General features: G+C 44.2%; 1 protein-coding gene across 1 annotated transcript in view; it reads left to right on the forward strand.

Moving 5' to 3' along the window:
* The first annotated feature begins 1,967 nt into the window (after positions 1-1,967).
* Dhc98D (Dynein heavy chain at 89D) overlaps positions 1,968-22,785 on the forward strand; it is a 35,519-nt gene continuing 14,701 nt past the window's right edge. The window contains exons 1-28 of the mRNA XM_064694848.1: positions 1,968-2,989; positions 3,618-3,667; positions 3,872-3,995; positions 4,946-5,052; positions 5,838-6,046; positions 6,801-6,946; positions 7,004-7,632; positions 7,701-7,891; positions 7,953-8,547; positions 8,609-8,915; positions 8,979-9,359; positions 10,140-11,031; positions 11,095-11,256; positions 11,308-11,499; positions 11,555-11,846; positions 11,928-12,086; positions 13,952-14,104; positions 14,496-14,714; positions 14,775-14,909; positions 16,121-16,542; positions 16,773-16,968; positions 18,005-18,238; positions 18,591-18,696; positions 19,060-19,180; positions 19,460-20,204; positions 20,264-20,791; positions 21,405-21,563; positions 22,262-22,372. Coding sequence (XP_064550918.1) covers positions 2,449-2,989; positions 3,618-3,667; positions 3,872-3,995; positions 4,946-5,052; positions 5,838-6,046; positions 6,801-6,946; positions 7,004-7,632; positions 7,701-7,891; positions 7,953-8,547; positions 8,609-8,915; positions 8,979-9,359; positions 10,140-11,031; positions 11,095-11,256; positions 11,308-11,499; positions 11,555-11,846; positions 11,928-12,086; positions 13,952-14,104; positions 14,496-14,714; positions 14,775-14,909; positions 16,121-16,542; positions 16,773-16,968; positions 18,005-18,238; positions 18,591-18,696; positions 19,060-19,180; positions 19,460-20,204; positions 20,264-20,791; positions 21,405-21,563; positions 22,262-22,372 — 8,106 coding nt within the window. The 5' untranslated portion in view covers positions 1,968-2,448. The remainder of the gene's footprint in view (positions 2,990-3,617; positions 3,668-3,871; positions 3,996-4,945; positions 5,053-5,837; positions 6,047-6,800; positions 6,947-7,003; positions 7,633-7,700; positions 7,892-7,952; positions 8,548-8,608; positions 8,916-8,978; positions 9,360-10,139; positions 11,032-11,094; positions 11,257-11,307; positions 11,500-11,554; positions 11,847-11,927; positions 12,087-13,951; positions 14,105-14,495; positions 14,715-14,774; positions 14,910-16,120; positions 16,543-16,772; positions 16,969-18,004; positions 18,239-18,590; positions 18,697-19,059; positions 19,181-19,459; positions 20,205-20,263; positions 20,792-21,404; positions 21,564-22,261; positions 22,373-22,785) is intronic.

A 22,785-nucleotide genomic window follows, 5' to 3' on the forward strand; every position in this document is an offset into this window, starting at 1 on the left:
TTTATTATCATGACGAATAATTACTGTCCCTAAGCAAGGACTCACATTAGTCTGTTAAAAACATTAAGTTTCACAACATTTTTTCATATTTTCCAAGAAGTACTCTGCATCTTTAATCTGAGTTCACCTAGAGACTTAACTGAAGCTGAGGAACACATTTAAATAGTTGAAAGTGATTCCAATTACATCAACGGTACTCAAAGTAAATGTGATATGTTTTCAGTAAGTAAATATCACACCTGGCACAGAGGACATTTTCGAGCTCCTTGCACTTGCAATTAAGCACATTGACATACATGCGCATAACTAATGCCGGCGGCTAATTATTTATGTGCGTATGTGTGTGTGCGTCTGTATGTGCTGCTATAATGCTTGGCAGCGCTCGAGAGTTATTAAGCGCAAATGCAAACAAGGCGCGAGCATCCTTCAAGTTGTCTCAAAGCTGTGGTGTGTGTTTATCAAACTCATGTGGTGCAGATAGAAGACGCAAACGGAAACAGCTGAGCACAAGCATGCACACTTATAGACGAGGCAAACATACGGAAACATACACACACACACACACACACCCACACACACAAGTCAATAAATTCTCATTTTGCGGGCTGCGTGAAGCATTTCACCTGCAAACAAAATGAACGCTTTGGTGCAAAGCCAAGCGACGCAATAATAAATACAAATAAAAACATGACGGATAAAAATTACAGCCACAAGGTACCGAATGTTAGCCGAACAATCTATATTAAGTATACGCACAGTTTGAACCATGCATTTTAATGATGCTCCTAGTCCCTGCGGCACTTTATCCGACATCCAACCGTGTGCCCAGATCTCAACCTGGTTTCCTGTCTGCCTGCTTCGATGACAAAACACTCATATATTTCAATTAGTATTGAACTCGACTCTCGTTGCGACTGCCGGCAGGAATAGATCAAGGAGTAGCCCATTGCCTGGAGGAAGTGTCAACAACAACAAACTGCCTTTGGATTATTGGAAGCTGGGTAATACGCCTAATTCTGTGGATTTTACTATGCATGGGACTCGTAAAGAGCTAAATGAAACAAAGTGACGCACTTTAAAATTGCAGCTCTCAAAATTAGTTTACTCAAGCAGTCGCTAGCAAATGCTATATGAAGTTTATTCAAAAGATATACATATATCTACTGATATAAGCACACACTTCTCTGTGGCATATCTAAGCAGGCAGCAATCTTTGATTGAACGCAAACAGACCGCATTTGCATCAGCCCCCTGAAGCATTGCCATCTCAATCAAAGCAGCTGACGCGGCGTCTTCAATTGAGTTGAGCGGTTGTTGGTGAGGGGGGGACGTGGCTTGTCTACGACTGCAACACTCAAAGTAAACTCATCGCAGAGCCTTAGAAGGCTTAGCAAATGGGCACGCCATTTGCAACAGCTTTGTAAATATTTCTATTTCTATATTTCACTTAAACAGTTATTAAGCCAATGGCGAGCATCCAGCACGATGCAGTCACTTGACCCGGGGCGGAAGTGGGCGCTCTCTAGCAGACGCTGTGACAGGGGCTGGGAGTGGGGCTGGGGCTGGGGCTGACCTGGCTGGCAAAGTCCCTGGCACGTTGCTAATGTGCATAGCCATTAAGTGAGCGCTGCGTGTTTTGTTTACGCAACGCGTACGCCCCGAGGGCAGCAAACGCTTTTGACCCAGCGCTGTTGCATGTTGCAAGTGCAGCTGACAGGTGGCAAAAGGGCATGTGAAGCCGAGCTGGTTGCTAAGCAAACATCAACAATGGCAACAGCCAGCCAAGGCAACGCCACAATATCCCCAACAACAACAACAACAACATCAATAATAATAATAATAACAAGAACAAGAACAGCAACAATGAAAACGAGGATAAGCAAAACTTGAGTTGGGAACTTAAAACACAAAATCAAGGCAGCGCGGCAATATATATGTATGTGTATATAATATGAAAGGAAATGAAATATTTTCCACATAACGTTGCTACAAATTGAGCAGCGCATTCAACATTTCAAAGCGTTTATATTTGGCTTGCAACATTTGGCAACCGCCGCGGCCGCAGACGTTGTCCCAGGTTACATAAAAGGATTTGCAGACGCCAGCGCGCCAGGGCGAGTCAACACGCCACAGCACAGCACAGCACAGCACACGGCACCGCACCGCAGACAACAAACAAGCGCAAAAACCAACTGCACAGCGGCAGTTGAAATTGATTGAAAAAACAACAACAAGAACAGCAGCAACAAATAAGGAGGGTGCCAACAACAGGAACAGAAGGAACTCAAGTAGCTATCCAGAACACGGCAACGTTTGATGTGCAAACCTCAGCAGCAACCGGTAACCAAATAAACACATATACACACAAACACACTCAGGCGTTGAAGTGGCCAGAGCCAGAGCCAAGTAAGTCAGGAGGGAAGCGCCTTGGAAGCGCCGCCATCGCCAATGTCTTACAGCACGCAGAGCGGTTCGGAGAAGTCCGTCAGTGCATCGGTCCACGAGGATGTTAGCTTCGGAGGGGGCGAGGTCAACCTAGACGAGCCTCGGGTCTTATGGCTCAAGACAATCATTGCCAACCAGTTGGGCGTATTCGAACCGGTTTATGTCAACGCTTTGATTGCCGCCAATAGGCAGGCTCTGGATCAGTTTTTTAACAAGCGCTATGAACGGCAGGCACATTTGGATCGCGTCATCATGTACGTGTGGCGCACGTTCTTTGACCGGCTCGTGGAGGAGGAGATCACTGTGCTGGAGGAAGTGCCGCGACCCTCGCTGCCGGAGAAAAAGGAGAAGAAAAAGAAAGGTGCTGCCAAGGGCAAGGGGCGCAAAAAAGGCGGGCAGGATCCGGATCCACCGACCGAACAAATGGAAATGGAGGCAGCCGAAGGAACTGATTTTGAGACGGAAGCCGAGGGTGAGGCCGAAGGCGAGGAGGATGCTACCGTTGCAAGCAGCGCCAAAAGCTCAGCACGCTCCAAACGCACACGTAAGTTCTCGTTGTCCTTAATAGATCCTGGCTTTAGACTTGCTTACACATTTTATTCTACTTGCGCTCATTCGTGCAGTCAGCTCTGATATGGATAATGGTAAATATGACGCATCCCTGCTCAAGGTTCCTTTGTTCTTTACGCCATTTTTAATTTGGAAAGTTTTGACCGCACCTTCGCCCCTCTATTGCCGAATGCAGCGCATAAATTCGTTGCCCGTCCAACTTAATATCAAACGCAAATCTTTGTCCTCCCTTTGATTCACGCTGCCCACAGCACATCATAAATATTTAGGAGCCTCATTTCGGGCGCCTGCCTAATATTCATTTCTTTTGCAACTTTTAATTTGAATTCAGCGCCACGCCCATTATTCCGGCATTCGCGAATGTAGCTCATTTGATTTGCTTTGCAAGGCACAAAGATAACAGCAAAGTTTCATTCCATTCATTGCATTTAAATGGAACCGAAAAGTTCCGGGACAATGGCTATGCAAATGCCCCCAACTGCATCTTTTCTCAGCACGTCAATCACAAGCTCACAGTCACATTCATCCAAATGCACTGCACTGCACCTGACACGCCCATTCGCCATGCTAATGCACTTAATCTTATCCTCCCATTACAACAGGTCGCAAAACCAAAAAGAAAAGCTACGTTCCGGTCTACGTTGAGGTTAAGGTGGGTACAAGCATGTTGAAAGCAAACTGTTCACTTCAATATATATGTACATAACATACTACTCTTGGTCACAAAATTATGTTTATATTTTGTCAGCTCGGATTTGTACAATTATCGAATAGTTTTTTATATAAATAAGAAAAAAATTTATTTGCAAATTAATAAAACAGAATCAATATTATTAATATATTCGTCCATTTCTAGAAAATGGTTCCCGCCTATGTAAAAACACCAATTCTTCATTGTCACTTTGGCGAAATGGAATCACATCACATGGATCCAAAAATAAGATATGTGTACATAATGCGCAAAAATGCCAGAGAAATTCGTAAGTTGTAATTATCTGAATGTATTTAGTTAAATAGATTATACAACATTTGGATGACTAAGTATATGCAATTTAACAAAAAAAAAGCTAGAGGTTCTAGTCGGGAGCTCCCGACTAGGGGTTACCCTGAACCCTCATCTGCCAACACCAAATACACCTTGTGCTACGATTCGATTGCTTAAGCAGTAATAAAAAAAATCAACATGTTTCCCTCACTAGGAATAGTTATAGAATGAAGGATATTAGATTTATATAATATTCAAGAAGTTTATTGGTAAATTTACAAGATTTGCCCAATAAGCCGTATTTCGATATCGATTTTTGTCGATTGCTTGGAAACGGGGCAAGTTATCGATTATGGGGAACAAAGTCTTACTGCGCGAGCACTCCTAGTGAAGGACTTACGTTCAAAATTTCAAGTCTCTGGCCCTTATAGGTTGTGCGATTCTTGGCTAGATCGACTCGGTTATTGATGCTGATCAAGAATATATATACCTTATGGGGTCGAATATGCTTCCTTCTGCCTGTTAGATACATTTGCACAAGCACATTACACCCTTTTTGTCCATTTTTAATGGGTTCAGGATGTAATCATTTGCACACCCAAACACACATCTATAGCCAACCACACACCAATAAGAATACACATATATATATATTATATTTTATATTATATATATACATATATAAAAATTTATAACAATATATACATATATTTATATAAATTTATATAAAATATAATTTGTATTGTAAGTAATGCCTTATGTTTATTCAACTCATGTTTATTACCAGCATTGCGCATACATTTTCAAGTAATCTCTATTCGGCACATAAACGAATAGACTTATAAGGATATATATTTCCACTCATATTGTCTTGATAATTGTGATAGACAATGGAGCGCATTCTAGTGTGCATTTTCTCATCAATTTTATTATTTTGTTTTTCAGCCTGGTTCACGGAGATATCGAAATGCTTTGCCGAAATGCCATTACTATTTCTATTGGGCTCCATCAGGGGCAACCTCATCGACTCGCTGCGAGACACATTAAAGATGGTAAGCCCGGCTCCTAGCTAGTAAGCTGGTCATCAAAATGCGCCACTTAATGCCGCAACACAATCCGCAAACCAGAATCACTCAAATTTGCGCCCTTTCGCTCATTTCACACCCCATAAAACGTTATTCAATCAATCAACGGCTTCGGAGCTGTGGCCATTGTTCTCCAATAGGGCTTCAATATGAGCCACACTGGACTCCCCTCTTTTGCTGCGGCCATCTTCGGTGGTCCGTTCATGCTTAACCGCAAAACAAAATGTGACGAATTGTAATTAATTCCTAAAACAAGGCAGTCATCTATCAAAATGGACGCTGTGGCGAAAGATTTTTGCGCTTCAGCGCACAACAAGCAGTCGGTTGTTGATGCGGATGCGGAGGGTTTTGGGGGGGTGTGGCAACAGCCTCACGCCCACAACGCCTTAAGCGGACAGCTTCAACGCAAATTGCTTCATCATAGCCTCAAAATGTGTTGCGGTTTCCATTAGGCTGACTGGCTGGCTGGCTGGCTGGCAAACTCAACCCCTGAACTTCGGCCCTTCGCCCATAAGACTTGGCAGCTTGCAAATTTTGCGGTCCGTGGGAGAGCAGCGCACCCCAACTGCCATAATATTTGCTTTTTGCATGAAAATAAATTGGGAATTTGCTGAGAATTTTGAAAATTGGTTTTGGCAAATCAACGCTGCAAATCAATTAGATTGCCGCCGCCTCCACACACAGCAGACTCGGCCTATTAGAACAACATATGAAATTTCCAATATTATTCTTATTTTTTGTTTCTATTGCAGGTTTACAAAAGCGCCTTTCAATTTCAATTTCGCGAACCGGACACCGCGGATACCCAGCAAATGGAGAGTAATGACGCCCAGAGGGAGGGTGGCGGCGCCGCTGGCGATGCTGGGGAGAATGTTTCCAGTGAGGCCAAGGAATCGGGACCGGGTCTATTGGAGCTATCCAAACCATCGGAATTTCGTTTGAAAGCGCTTAAACAACAAAAGTATTTAACTTTTAACAAAGGCAGCGAGCGCGGCAACGCGTTCGCCTCGCTAACTGGGTGGCGGCAAGGGGGGGCTCTAGCAGTAGAGGGGCAATAGGAGGGCGTAACGCCCGCGCTTTATTGGTTTTATGCTGGCTGAAGTGCCTGCTCCGACTGGCTTTTTGCTCGATTTTTTTTACTCCGTGCACATTTTTCGTTTGCCCTTTGTTTTGCATTTATCACTGGTTGCCATCGACGCGGCTACAGTTTCTTTTTTTTCGGGATCCTGCATAACCCTTTTCGCACATAAATTACAGCGCATCCGATAAGAATTTTTATTTTTAATCGGATTTCATGCTGCCATCAACGGCGCCAGCGCCAGCGTCGACATCAGTGTTGTCTTTTCGCCCCTCACCATTCGGTTTGGAAGCCAACATTTATGGCACATCCTGGCGGAACCTCACTCACCCGTGCATTGGGTTTTCATTGCTCTCATTGCCGCCCCTTCTCAAGCAGCCACTTGACCGCTGAGCGCTGTTCTGGTCGTCCTTTTTAGGCAGACACTTGTGCATTAAAAAAAATGCCTTCGTCGCATGGCAGCCAGCGCAATCGGAGTGAAGTCCTTTTTGTCCTGTTTGTTCTCTTTGTTGTCCTTTGTTGGCATTTGCTGCTCATTTCGCTTATCAGCGGCTTTTCATTACGCTTTGTGTTAATTTTACATGTCGACCGCCTTTAATTGTGTTCATTTGTTTATTTATTTTCTTTGACATGGCAGAAAGAAAAAGGCACTGGAGGCACAAGCCAAGAAGCTGCGGCAGGCCAAAATGGCAACAGCCAAGCCTCAAGGCGAAGCAGACGAAGAGGAGGAAGACCAGATGCACCATGTACCCGTCGAAGTGCCATCATCATCTGAGGAAGAGGGTAAGTTGCTTGCAAGAAATTCGATAGCGGGACAATACATTGGAGCCCTTTTTCCAGCGGAGCAGAAACCTGAAAAGCTGACTATTGCCGCGCGCTGGGAAAAGCTGCTGAATGAGACCAAAGCTAAGGTGGAAGCGGAACATATTGCCGAAGAGCTAACCCCTCCGCGCATTATGCCAATACAGCGTCGATTGCTCAAGGAGATTGAGGAGTTCGATAGTGAAATCGTTTGGACTATCAATCATATTGTGTGGGCCTTCAATCTGCCCTCGTCCTACGTGCTGCCCGGTCAGGAGGAGACCGAATTCGAAGAAGCGCTCATACGCGTGCCGGTGGATACCAGGAAGTTGGAGCTAATTCCCACTTACACACAAGTACAGCTTGAGGATGTGGTCGACGGTTGGATGAAGTATCTGAATAAAACAATGAAGTCCCTGAAAGATAGCAAGCTGGATGAGTTTACACCCATGGCCGAGTATCGATACTGGCATCAAATGGAAATCGATCTGTATGGCACACTGGAACAGCTGAAAACAGAATTTGTGTTGGCCGTGCTCAACCGACTGACGAATGATGGCTCCGCGGTGATTGACGAATGGAGTAAGGTGCTTGCCAAAACAGAGGATCGCTTTAAATTGGCCAAAGAGAACGCAGACTACTTGGGCACCGTAACAGACTACTTGGAGGTGTGTAGAAAACAGAAATCAACCTGACATCTCTAGTCTCTATCCTTGTTTCTCCATCTCTCCTTCAGAAAATACAAAATTATGACAGCTTTAAAATGGTCATAATGCAGATACCGAATGTTATGGTCGGGCTGCGCCACATCTGGACCATGTCCAGCTACTATTGTCGTGATCCCGAAATGCAAGTGCTGCTGTGTGAAATATCCAATGTGTTTGTGCAGAAGGTTAAGAAAATTATCAATTTTGACAATATATTTCGGTGAGTACAGCGAAGTAGAACGTTTCTGATGTTCAATTATTAATGGCCTCATAACTCTCAGTTATTCTGCCTCGTTCACTTATGAGACGGCCAACAACTGTGCGAACTTGTTGCGCTGCTGGAAGCAGGCCTACAAGGTGAGTCGTCAGCACATTGAGGAGTCCGGTGCCGGCTCCCGCTGGGAGTTCGATCGTGTGGCGCTCTTCAAAGAAGTGAATCATATATACCGCGTGGCCGTGGACATTGCGTATGTGGGGCGCGTGTTTATACAGTATGAGAATCTGTTTGGACGCAATCTTAAGGCACTGATCACCGATCCCGCCATTGTGGATAATCTAATGCGTAAGATCTACCGATTGCTAGACGATCTGATTCGCAGCGTGGACTATGATATGTTCTTGCCCAGCAATTGGGAGAACTGGGAGTACTCGCTGGAGCAGTTCAATAGGCGACTCGAGATGCTGGAAATTGAGGCAAAAGCGGTCATTGATCAGAGCATCAACTCGCTGCTCTCAGCACAAAAGGGTATCAAATTGCTAATCAATGCAAACTCCATCGATACGCGCAAGGTTCTACAGGAGTTCGTCTCCACGAAACATGAGAATCTCTTACGATTCTTCGTGAGCGAGATTAATAACGTGGAAAATGTCTTCGTGGTGCGTAGAATTGTCAGCAATTTATTCGTTTTATCGCGCTTATGATGGTATATTTTTACAGAGCCATAAGAAAACTCCGCCAATGGCAAAACTGCAACCGGCTAAAATAAGCGCCGTCTGTTGGGCGCGTTTGCTGGGCAGAAAACTAAAAAACTCTGTATTGGCCTTCAAGACCGTCGAAGACGATCCGGCAATGCAGAATAGCTTTCTGAAGCGCAGCGCATTCAAGCAATATTTCGAATTGATGACTGTCATGTACCAATTCGAAAAGATACTCTTCGAGAAATATATGCAAAATGCCACTTTCATAATAAACCATACGAATCGCTCATGCATATTGCACATACAAATATGCATGGAGGAAATCAGTAGGTATTTGTCACCTCGACAATTCGGCATTCCACTAATCGAACTTTTCATTCCCGAAATAGTGAATTATATAACGGAGGCCACGCAAACACTCAAGGCCAAGAGCCGCGCCAATTCAGCATTGCAAATTCATAATTCACAATATGGCGGTAGCTTGAGCCTAATGGATTTGGAATCTGATAACAGTCTGCATGGACAACTCTCGACGAGCTACATAGAGGAGGAAGAAGACGCACAAGCTGCTGTAGATGCCGCTCAAATCGGTGTCATGTGCAAAATAAATCGATTCACGGTACTCACCGCGATGATCATGTGGATGGTGGGCAAGACACGTCATGCCAACTTGCAGCTGAGCAAGGCAACCGCCTTTTTGAATAGCATGAAGGACCGAAAGCCAAGGGATATCACATCACGGGATCGGGAGTGCATGCAGACATGTGAAGGTGAGCATGCGCAGTCAAGCACTCATATCATCACATTACTCTCCTTAACATCATATTTATTATAGTACTATATAAACCATATGAATAATGTTGGTACCAACATTTTATCTGTACTTCGCACCAAGTTCAGACAGATACCAAGGCACTTAAATTACCACCATGTATTTTCCCCTCCCACCAACCGATTGCCCCTGCTCAAAAACTTAAGCCTCACAAGCCCATCACATGACTTTTGCAAACCAAGTTTATTTGGCTTCGTTGTTTTTTATTTGTGTTGTTTCCCCATTTGGATATATATCTATATCTGACTGCTCACATTCGACCCAAATGTTTGGACACCGATTAGTTATTCAGGCAGGACAAACTCTGTTTATATATTAAGACATGGTTAAGCCAGAAGTATGCCCATTTTCAAGTTCAAATATTCCATCATTAACACCTTTATATCTTAAATATTTCTTAATACCCTGTAAGCATGAAATGAGCACAAATTCCTTTACACGTATGGTTCATACTTATTAATATTATTTACATTAATATATTTGTTTGCTGACTGCTTTAATTTTTAGTATTTATACAGTTCAGAGCATTTTCATATTCGCAATTAAAATTCTTCAACAAAGTACATTAACATTGCAAAATTCGATTCGATTTCATTCCCCAAGAAACACGAAATCAAATGAAAAATTTGCTTATATGTTTGCATTACACATTACCAATAACAATTTTCATTATTAATTATATATAAAATTAATCTGCATTCCTTTCTGTTACCACAAGTACTCGTACGTGCGGAGTCCCAACATATGCTGCCAATCTGGCGGGAACTAGTTGGGGAAAAGGTTTTGATCGAGTACGGAATGCACTTTGTAGTAAACTTGAATCGTGAAGTTTTTGATACAATGTTCGAGGGTCAGCTATTTGAGCAGCTGGGCTTTACGCTTCCCACGGTGCTGCGCACGGCCATTATGAGAAAAGACATTCTCTTCAAGGACTTTGAAAAGCTGTCCGAGGTCATTAATCAATACAATGCGCTTATAAGTAGTTTGTCCATGTCCGAAGTGGTATTTTTGCGCGAACACATCTACGACACGGAGCTATTCATACAAATGGGCGTGGGGCGATACACCTGGATATCGTTCAACATTGGCAAGTTTTGTGACCAGATCAATTCACAGTTGCGCAAATTGACTTCGATCGTATCGCAAATCAATTTTATACGCATGGACTTGCGCAACCGTATCGATCAGATCCAAAAATACAATCTGTTTAACCTGGATGAAGAAAAATCGGATTCCAAAGACTCCATCATAAGCACAGTGACTAACCGTAGCTTAACCCATGAATCCATGGAAAGTTCAATGGGGCGCACCTTCACGTCGATGACCGGCGAGATAGTTACAATCATGCAGGCCGAGGAAGAAAAAGATGAACAGAAAATGCATCAAGAAATTGCCTGCGGTACGGGGGTTTACAGCTGTCAAGGCTATTTCGAGCTCCTGGAGTCGTCGCGCAATCAGAAAGCGGCCCAAATGAAAAAGCTTTACGATTCCCTGGGACCGGTCCTCATCAAACTAGAGAGTTTGGTATTGGGCACATTCACGGGCCGTTCGGAAAAAATGCGTAACTACTACGAGTACTGGGAGGAGGAGACCTATAAATGTATTATTGAGTGAGTTTCTAACTGGAAAGTGTATAACGACAAACTATGTTTATCTGCATTCGTGTTCCACAGCATGACCTACAATAATTTAAAGTGTTATATCAATCGTCTGCTATCGAAGGAGCCCATGTTTGAAGTGAGCGCAGTGCTGCTCATGTCCGAAATTGTGCTGGAACCGTCGGCAAATGAGCTGCAAAACATCATAATTACAGCTGCCAAGGATTATCTGACGCGGTAAGTCGTTGATTTTTTACAAATCCTATGCTAAAGCGACGCCAAACACAGCTTGAAAATATTTACACGCTGGATGAGTGGCACTTGCCTGAACTGTCCGCTAATTGAAGCGGGCGCATCGTGGAAATATAATTATACGTTTTTCGAAGACGTCGTGAGCATCAAGGACATCGTGAATCTTGTCATAAACGTACACGATTTGGCCGCAAAGGTTGTGTCCGAAGCAAAAGGCTTTGTGTCGCAGTAAGTACAAATATTCCTGCATGTCTATGTAAATGCCTCCATTTGGCATTGTCAGATTTCGCAAGTACTTCAATCTGTGGGCCTTCGAGAAGGATATGATATGCCAAAAGTTTGTGGAACGCCAAGTGACACTGGTCGAAATCGATGAGAAATTTACATTTTACTCGACCATTGTGGAGACCCTGCAGCAAATGCGCCAGCACCATGACGTCAGATGTGTGCGCATAAATTTGAGCCCATTACTGGAAAGCATCGTACAACACGCCAAGGATTGGTGCTCCACACTGGGCGAGGTGCTATTGCAGCATGTCAACGACAATATGAGGTCCATGCGAAGCGAAATCAAAGTGGGTACCCACAAGCCATATGGCCCACTAGCTCTCCACCAGTTCAATTACTCATCTACTTCCCCCTCTGATCTCTGATAGTTGCTGAGCATGAATCTTAATAAGACCACACGCGAGCTAGAGGACTTTAAGCTGGTCATGCAAACCATCGCCACCGTCCAGTCGTCCACGTTGACTAATGAGCAGAAAATACATGAGATGCAGGAGACCTTCACAGTGCTAAGTGAGCATCAAATTCTGGTAAGCTAACTGCTTTTGTTTCCGATTCATTTATTATTTTTATTATATATATATATATAAGCTCTGCAATATGTTCAATAAACACATGATCTAATACAAATAATTATTAAAATTAGAAAATTATTAAGATAGATAACTATCCTTTCTATACGTCCACAAAATATGTGTGTCTAGCCTCGGAAACAGAACATAAGGCTCTATAGAGAGTATGCCGAAACTAGATTAGAATGTCATTTGTTCATTTTTCACTAAATATTAAAATGAAAATATTCCCCCTCCGATAGAAGACAAATAATTCCTAGCGATAGCCACAGATTAGCTTAAAAATGAACATCCATTAAAAATGTTTATGGTTATAGTTGCCTACGACAACCCATAAATTGTATATATTCTCTTTATTAACCTCGTCTCGTTCTTTCTGTCTGCCTATCACATATGTAGGTTCTGCTATGCCGCATGCAGATAAAAATGATACAAATAATTCGACAACTTGAACGATTACGTAAAATCGATAAAAAAAATCGTTATCGATAGCCAGTTTTTCTTCCAAAATTGTCAAAAACTCTGTTTTTCGAGCTATATTCTTTCTATGTAGTATTTACGCACTTCCGGATAGAGTGCAGCAATGGGAAGAAGAAGCAGTACCTGTGATGTGCTGTGTGTGTATGTGTAATTGTGGATGCATGCAGAAAAGGAAGCTGGCAGCTCGGCGCTGTGTTCCAGGTGCCTCCTAGTCGGGCAAAACCGTCTAAATCTATTTTAATTGTTATATTCGGGTCTTTATCCAAATGGCGTCAATCCAACTCTCCATGAAATCTAATAAACCCAATATGTAGAGCCTTATTCACTGGCTTAACGAAATTCGCTTATGTCAAGTTGCGCCATGAGCATATTTGGGTATTCAAATGAGCTGTTCTGGAAATCCTTTTTCGAAATCCTTTAAAGCCCGCGCGGCCGGCTGCAGCTACAGACTGTTTACATATGCATATTTGGTGGTCAGTGAGTGGAGCATCATTTGAAAATGGCTTTCCGTATTTGGCACAACACACACAACACACAACGCTCACACACACAAAATGGTTATATAAGCGCAACAGTCGAACTAGACACAGCCAGCGGGTGGCAGCAGTTAACTGCTAACGGTACTCTCCGGCACAGTTAGTCCCGGCCTTTGTCCGTTAGTGGGCGTGTCTGTGTGTGTCCACCATTTTGGATTCGTTCATTTATTGATGGCATTTCGTTGCGGCTGCGGCGCTTAGCTCTGGCCCAGACAAAACGGAATTAACTTGCATTTTATATAAATTAATGAATGAACAAATGCACATTCACACACACCCACATACACACACACACACACACACAGGCAACCATACAGCGCAAAAGCTGCTAAGGCTATATGAAAATTTATGCAACGGCGACCAACTGCGGCGGCGGCCCTGAAAGCTGTGCTATTTTTTTTTCCATACCCAGTAACCACTTAAAACGGGTCGATGGGACTTTAAAAACTCTTCGTAATAGTTACCATAGTCTAATAGTAGAAGACATTTTTGGCCCTTTTAGTGTAATATCAGAGAATATAAGAATATATGTTTTTCATATGGAGAGCATTGCATTTTAATAATTAGAAATATGTGATAGGAAACTTCAGACATAGGGCATCGGCTAGTCGAACACGCTAGACTTGACCACGCTTTTTATTCCGAGTTTCAGTTGCGGTTGTGGAAGCGGCACTTGGCTGCTCGTTAGTGGAATTCGGCACTATTCATGATTATTATTTGCACTCAGCAATAATTGAAGGACATTGCTTAATTTGAATGTGGGTGCGTTTTCATGTCTTTTCTCTTTCTTTTTTCTCTATTTCACAGTTCTCGTATGAGGACATGCTGATGGCGCATCATCTGGAGAAACGCTGGAAGCGTCTATTTCTATCGGCGCTGTATCGTTCGGAGAAGCTGCAACCAATTAAGCAAAAGTTCGCGGAGATGACTTCCGTGGAAATCGACGTTTTCTGCGACGATGTAAGTTGTCAAGACAATGCCAGGCGTTATTCATTGAGGGGGTGGGGGGGAGTGTAAGACCCTAGGTATGGGGCTTCAGTTGGCACTGTCGACCCTGCATTTCCGCAATTTTGCGTTTTCTGCAATTCTGTTTTGTTTCCCTCTATTATTATTTCCCTTCAATGGCATTTTAATTGGATTTTTCCTCAACCATTATTGCCAGTTGTTAGCGGTAACGGCGCTGTCGGCGTAAAATGAATTAACTTGAAGTGTTTATTATTTGAATTAAGGCATGAGGCGCGAGGGGCGAAAGGCGTGGCACTGGGAGTTCTGCACAAAGCGCAGCAATCAAACAGTGCTACTTGACGAAGTGTACTGCACTAACATTGCGTTGTCCTTTCATTCTCTACAGCTGGATGAATTCATCAAGGATTGGGACGAAAACGGACCTGGCTCCTGCGGCCCCGAGCTGGAGCGAGGCGTACGCTTGATGGATCCGTATGGCCAAAAAGTAAACGAACGAGAGCTGCGGCGTCAGGAGTTGGCCAATGCCGAGCGTCTGTTTGACATGCCCATGGTGGACTATCATGAATTTGCACGCATACAATCCGAGTACGAGGGCCTGCAGATGGTGAGGACCCTACCCATGTGACAGAATCCAACATCAGTTGTAATTGTATTTGCTTTGCAGATCTACAAGCTGTACAGATCCCAGAAGAATGGCCGCGAGATCTGGGGCAAGACATTGTGGGTCGATTTGGATCCCAATTTCCTGACCGAGGGCGTTGAGAGCTATCTGAAGGAATTCCGTAAAATGCCCAAAGCGGTAAGTCCTAAGGCGTTTCAGATAAAAAGTTTGCCTAATTGGCAAAGTTTTCGGCCAGCTTGGAGTTTTTCATAAAATTGCAGAGGCGTTAAAACAATAACAAGCAAATACTTTGCATTCCGTTTATTTTGATACCCTGTATTTGCATGAAATTAAGCGGGTAGACTTTTATTGCTTACACAGATTTTCTCGTGTATCTGAAATTGAATCAGACGTACCCGTGAGCTACCAGGTGTTGAGATTCACAGAGTTCATATGCGTCTGATTTTATAAGGCATGTCTGATAGTCGAACTCTGGGAACTTGTTGACTTTTCTCTTTACAACAAACAAGGAAAGTGAAATTTGGCCTAGCAGCGTCGAAATTTTGCACCTAAACTGATTATGACAAATTGATTTATTTACTTCACTAACAAGTTTCTGAGGAATTTCACTCTGGCCAGGCCAAAAGTTTGTCGCGCCAAAAAGTTTTGTTCATACAAATGAACCGAGTTGTTGTCGAAAAGTGGGCGCAACTCGTACTGAAAGTGGGCGCGGTTGGGAGTACATTCGCATCTCTGAACAGTGATTACATGCATAGATTAGCATGCAAACTATTTCATTAGTTTATCATTAATATAAATAGCGCAATGTACAGAAATTTGAATATAATCAGTTGGCATGCACACATTTTAATGCAGCTTTTATCATGCATAATTTTGAATGGGCCTCACGGCCTTCCTAGTCGGCAGGCATAATCAGTGTCCCAAAATGCAAATCAATTTGTTCAATATTGAAAATAATTAAAATGCCAACGGGTGTCGATTGACGCCTGCGCCGGACTCTGGACTGTGCTCCTCCTCGCCATGTTGACAAGCCGGCGCTCCCTGCTGTTGCAGCCCGTGCTGGAATTTAATTTATGCCCGCACAGCGCCGCACCGGCCATGCATTGAATGTGCATGTGCAAACAATCAGAGCGAGAGGCGAGGACAACGCGCGCGCAAATGTAAACAGACTGCGCTTTTTGGCCAACATAACAAGCCCGCTGCCGTTGACCAAAACCAAAACCAAAACCAAACCTAACCACCAAAGCCACAGCCGCAGCACTTTCGTCATAATTCAATGCGGATGCAGCCACAGCTGACAGCAGCCGACCACCGCACTATTGTTTCAACTGATTTGACGGCGCTAACTAACCGTTTACCCTCTATCCTATACCCTATCGCCGCTGCAGGTGCGCCAGCTGCCCACGGGCCAGCAGCTGGAGATCCACATGAAGCAGTTCAAGGCCACGGTGCCGCTGATGGTCAGCCTCAAGCACGAGGCATTGCGCGAGCGCCATTGGCTTCAGCTGATGGAGAAGACGGGACAATATTTCGATATGTCGCCCTCACGCTTCACCCTGGACAATATGTTTGCCATGCAGCTGCACAAGTATCAGGAAATCGCCGAGCAGATTCTCACCAATGCCATCAAGGAGCTGCAAATTGAGCGAGGCGTACGCGCCGTGGAGGAAACATGGGGTGCGATGTCTTTCAAGGTAAACAAGCACTTCAAGGGGTTGGAGGACCGCGGCTGGATATTGGGACCAGTCGATGAAATTATGCAAGTCCTCGAGGATAATGCCATGAACCTGCAGTCAATGGGAGCGAGTCAGTAAGTTTTGCCTGCGTAATTTTGTTATAAGACATTCGAAATGGGGATCACAATTATCACTATGTACATGGTATCTTGCTAGCAAGAGTTGAGTTGAGTCTTAGCACAATCGAATTTGGGATCATAATTATCTTCCAATTTGATAACAATATCTCTATGTACATGGAATCTGATAGTTGACATCCCTCTCAGCTAGAGTATTCTTACATTTATTTGTTATTCGTTTGCAGATTCATTGGCCCTTTTCTGGAGACCGTCAACCGATGGGAACGCGCACTGGCGCTTATTTCCGAAATCATTGATGAGTGGATGGTCGTACAGCGAAAGTGGCTTTACTTGGAGGGCATCTTCATTGGGGGCGACATACGCACACAGCTGCCGGAGGAGGCGCGCAAGTTTGACGACATTGACAAGTCGTACCGCAGAGTTAGTATTTGCTGTTTTGGTATATATATTTGTTTATCCTGGTTGTTTGCCTGCTCGCCACTGCCATGGCCAAAATATCTACTCAATTTATTTGAGTTGATTTAATGTGCGCCGACAATATGGCGACGCCTTACTTAACGGTAAACATAATACGTATGCAAACGACCACTTTGCGTATTCGTAATTGTGTTGCCGCACAAATACAACTACTACAAATACATATCTGCCTACATTCAGACAGCTCCCTACAGCTCCAACAGCCATACATCACACACATTACACATACGCACCGTCAGCCCGCACTGTGTTTACCAAAGCCAAACGCTTTCACCTTGCCAAGCACACACTCGTTTGTGTCCGTGTGTGTGTGTGTGTGTGTGTGAGTGAGTGTGTAGATTTGTGTTTGTGTTAGACGCTTAACTTCACTTAACCTTGCTCGCCACTCGCTTCGTTTACTTTACGTTTCATTTGCAACATTTGCCGACATATTTGATGCCATTTATGAAATGATTTATTATTTTGATTTGCTTTCGACATTCGTATTATGTTTATACCCTACCAAACAAATGTGTTCACTAGTATTTTAATGCAGTTTACAAGCACAGTAGTTGTCTTCCCTTGCATGTTTAGAGTGCAAAAGATGCAGAATTCTGAATAAATAAATAGGTATGCGCTGGCTCAAGGACGAGGTTTCGGAAAACTTGGTTTTTCTGTTGGAAACTCCAAGCTAACAACCCATACATGTAAAATATTTATTCCAGCAATTGTTTTTATACTCCCAATAGCTAGTTAAAATAATATCTGACAAATATAGAATATTTAATCTTTCATTGTAGTTTAAGTTTTCTTCTTAGACTTAAGGCAATTGTTTTATAGTTTCCATTTCAAGGGTATTTCAACAAAGGTCTAACAAGATTAATATATTTTTCTTTTGTGTTATGCTTGATGGTTTATCGTTGTTGTTGTTTTTGTTGCGCTCATTGCTTTTCATAATAATAATTTACTGTTCTAACTGCCGCTTCCTCTTCCATTGCAGATCATGGTCGATTGTGCCAAAAATCCGTTAGTGGCGCCATTTTGTGCAGTGCCCGGACGTTTATTGGATATACAAAGTCTGGGAGTTGGCTTGGAAAATTGTCAGAAGTCGTTAAACGAATATTTGGACTCAAAGCGTCGCATTTTCCCGCGCTTCTATTTCATATCCACCGATGAGCTGCTCTCGATTTTGGGCAGCAGCGAGCCATCTGCAGTGCAGAACCACATCATTAAGGTGGGTTGAAGTTTTCGACCATGTGTGAGTATTGCTGTGTGTGTGTGTGTGTGTGTGAGTGGGTGTGGTTATGGGTGTGACAACAACAGATTTGCTAAACTGCCAGCAACATTATTTTTATGTATGCGAGTGTGTGTGAGTGTAAGAGAATCTTGCCATAAAAGTTAATGTCACTGTTTATGCGTTCTGGCCAATGTCCAAGGCGGAAATTACGCCATTTGTGCAGCACATGCACTGCTCACAAACGCCACAGGCCAGAGAGCCGTGGTAAATTTTTATGAATTTATTTGGCTTATAAATAAAAATGTATGCCTGCGCATTGATTTCACAATTTTCCATTCCGCATCTGCAGATGTACGACAATATCAAGTCACTGCGCCTGGTGAAGGAGGGCGCTCACACAATTGTTACCGCCATGATATCCAGCGAGGGCGAGGTCATGGAGTTTCGCTTTTTCAGTAAGTACACCCCAAGTCCCACTCCCGCTCCCGCTCCCAATCCCGCTCCCAATCATCCTGTAAGCGGGCAGAGTCCCTACGCACTGATTGCCAATTTTAAAATTGAACTTTTTTATGGCACTGCTCTCTGGCTCTCCGGCTCTCCGGCTGGCTGGCTGGCTGACCAATTTCTTTTAATTAATTTGAAGGCAGTCGGCGTTGCCATTTTCCCCTGCTGGAGATGATTGGGCATTCGATTGTTGTTGTTGTTGTTGTAATTTGGGTACTCTGATTTTTATTGTTTTTGTATACACTTATTGATATTGGCGACTGGGGTTTATTTATGTGGTTATTGCCCTTGTTCTTATTGTTTTTGTTGAACAGCCCGGGCGCAGGGTCGCGTGGAGCATTGGATGAACGATGTGCTGGATGAAATGCGCCGTTCGAATCGCTATATAACCAAGACGTGCATCTACGACTTCGGCACCGATCTGGTAATTTCAAGGTAAGTGAACAACATAAAATATATATATAGTATATATGATGGCCTAAAGCCAGTCGCAAATGTGACACGGACTTCGCTTCCGCTTCCGACTCCCACACCCCCGTCGCTTCAGCCTCTTTTATGGCCAGCGATTTACATTGAGACAGTGCTGTATAATTTTGTCATTTGGCTGGCGATTTATTATTTTATTTTGTATAAGCCGGCCGGAGCGCATGTCCCGGCATATTTATGGCCAATTGCATTAAATTGACAGTCATTGGGCACTTTCGATTTCCACAGGCCGGACTGGTTAATGAACTACCAGGGCATGGTGGGCCTGGCAGCCAGCCAAGTCTGGTGGACGGCCGAGGTGGAGGAGGCGTTCGATCAGGCCCAAAACCACGGCAACATGCGTGCCATGAAGGATTTCCTCATGAAGAGCAACTATCAGATCGAGGAGCTCGTACTGAAAGTGCGCTCCAATCTATCACGCAACGATCGTCTGAAGTTTAAGGCCATCTGCACCATTGATGTGCATGCCCGGGATATCATAGATAACTTCGTGCGGGATAACGTGCTGGATGCCAGCGAGTTCAGCTGGGAGAGTCAGCTTCGCTTCTACTGGGTCAAGTTCTATGACAACCTGCATGTGCTGCAGTGCTCGGGTAGTTTCGACTTCGGCTACGAGTACATGGGTCTGAACGGACGTCTGGTCATTACGCCGCTGACGGATCGCATCTACCTGACCATTACCCAAGCGCTGCTCATGAATTTGGGCGGCGCACCGGCCGGTCCCGCCGGCACTGGCAAAACCGAAACCGTCAAGGATCTCGCCAAGGCCATGGGCCTGCTCTGTGTGGTCACCAATTGTGGCGAGGGCATGGACTACAGGGCCGTGGGCACCATCCTGTCTGGTCTGGTACAATGCGGTGCCTGGGGCTGTTTCGACGAGTTCAATCGTATCGATATATCGGTGCTCAGCGTGATCTCCACACAGCTGCAGACCATACGCAACGGTTTGATACGCAAGCTCAAGCGTTTTGTGGTGCGTAGAATTAATGTTGTAATCTTGTTGAAACTTTTCTTAACTTTTGCCACCGACAGTTCGAAGGCGTTGAGATCAGTCTGGATCCCAAGTGCGGCGTATTTGTCACCATGAATCCGGGCTATGCGGGCCGCACAGAGCTGCCCGAATCGGTGAAGGCTCTATTCCGTCCTGTGACCTGCATTAAGCCGGACTTGGAGCTCATTTGTCTGATTTCGCTGTTCTCCGACGGCTTCCTCACGGCCAAGGTGCTGGCCAAGAAGATGACAGTGCTGTATTCGTTGGCTCAGGAGCAGCTCTCCAAGCAGTGCCACTACGATTGGGGTTTGCGTTCCCTCAACTCTGTGCTGCGCATGGCCGGCGTCATGAAGCGTCAGTCGGAGGATCTGCCCGAGGCGGTGGTCCTGATGCGCGTGCTGCGGGACATGAATTTTCCCAAATTCATATTCGAAGATGTGCCACTGTTCTTGGGCCTAATCAAGGATCTGTTTCCTGGCATTGATTGCCCACGCATAGGCTATCCAGACTTCAATGCAGCAACGCGTCAGGTCCTTGTCAACGATGGCTACATTTTGCTGCCCGACCAGGTGAGTGCTTCTGCCAATGGCTTTGTGCGTGTGCTGCTTTTGCACAGTCATGACATGGCTGACAAGCAAAAACTAGCTGGCGGACAGACAGACAGACCAAAGAGCTATAGAAGTAGTTGCCGGAGTTGTCCTGCTGCAGTCCTGTTGTCATCGTTGACACTTTGACACTTTGTAAATTGCGCTTTGTCGCATAATCGCAAATGGTGGAAATGTTACAAAGCATTTTGCTGGACAGAAGAGAACTTCTTCCTTCATACCCTCGTGTGCGGCTGCCTACATCTAATTTTAACTTTGCTCCTTTGCTGTGTGTCCCATCTACTATCTGATTTCTGCTGACAATTTTCACTAATACAATTTTCTCTGCTTTCGTCTCCGCCTGGCCATTTTTGCCATCCAATTTTGCCATTTTCATCAAACAAAACGTTGCACAAATGACACAAATGTCACACACAATGTCAACTGCTGGCCAACTGATGTCATGGCGCTCGTCTCTCTCCGACCGCCCGCTGGCGACATCATTTATGACAAACCCCAACAACGGCAACGGCAACGGCAACGACAACGGGAACGCCTTCACCTTTACCTTTTGCCCTCGCACACTGTACGACGGCAGGAAGACAAAGTGGTGCAAATGTATGAAACCATGATGACCCGCCACTCGACCATGCTTGTGGGCCCAACAGGTGGCGGCAAAACTGTTGTCATAAATGCCCTGGTCAAAGCGCAAAGCCACATGGGCCTGCCCACCAAGTGCATTGTGCTTAACCCTAAGGTAAGTGGTCCGGCACTTCTGCCTCCCTTCACACACACACACACACACACACACACAAATCGCTTTACGTTTCGCACAATTTGTATACTCTTATCACAGAGCATAACAACTACAACATTATGTTAACAAAAGTTGAATACTAGGAGCATGCGATTTTCTTAAATAGTTCAAATATAATTTATTATATTATACTTGCTTATGTAGTTTATATTATCGTTAATCAAAATGGAATTTAATTATTTTTATTTTTATAGTTAGGGGAAAATACGAGAAAAGAGTATTAATTTGTCGTTGCATTGAGCTTAATTGTGTACCTTCTCCTCTGTTTTTATGTCAAGTTCCTCCATTATGTCCAAGCCGGTTAGCAGTGGGACGTTCAGGTGATTTCGTTTCCCTTTAATAATACAGTTCTCTTTGTTTTGCTATCACAATAGAAAATATAAGTGCACTCAAAATTGTCCAGTTTCAATAGAAACTTATGCAATAAGTAGTTGTTAACAGAGCAGAGATACGCAGAGAGTTAGAACTCGGACTAAATTGCAGACGTTAAATGGGTTTTCCCCAGAATTATGTCTGTGTCATTTTGAGAGTACATGTCGTACTTTAGGCAACAATTACTATTTGCATGTGTACACATACATACAAGTAAACATGCATAGCTCTTGAAAAACTCTTTAATGTGAACGTTTCTCACACAGGCTTGCTCGGTAATTGAATTATATGGTTATTTGGATATGGAGACGAGAGATTGGATCGACGGATTATTTTCAAATATATTCCGTGAAATGAATAAGCCAATAGAGCGTGAGGTAAGTACAGGAAACGCAACACTTCCCCGATATTCTCTGGCGCTGGCTGCTGTCGAACCACCAGGTGGGTCACATAGCGCGTCACCTTGCACCTTCGCCCCATAGTAATCCCATTTGAATTGAAGTGCAACAGCAGCTAATCCGCGCACACGCACACGCATAGACACACACACACACAACAACGTTCAGTGCCAATTCAGACGCTGGCTGAATATAACAGACGCGAGTTTCTAGGATGTGGTTGTGAATGGAGCGTGGTTTGGTGTGCGTTGGTTTGGCGTTCCATGTGTATCATTCATGCGGAAATCATGCCATTCGCTAATACATCCCATTGCACAACCTGCGGCCGAGGCATTGCCTATCGGCAATAACTGAACGTACTCTGTCCCCTGGCAACTCTTTTAGTTACTCGG

Source organism: Drosophila montana, unplaced genomic scaffold (genome assembly GCF_035044405.1).
Source record: "Drosophila montana isolate Dmon_TW-CO22-7 unplaced genomic scaffold, ASM3504440v1 contig_3733_1, whole genome shotgun sequence".
Taxonomy (NCBI): Eukaryota; Metazoa; Arthropoda; class Insecta; order Diptera; family Drosophilidae; genus Drosophila; species Drosophila montana.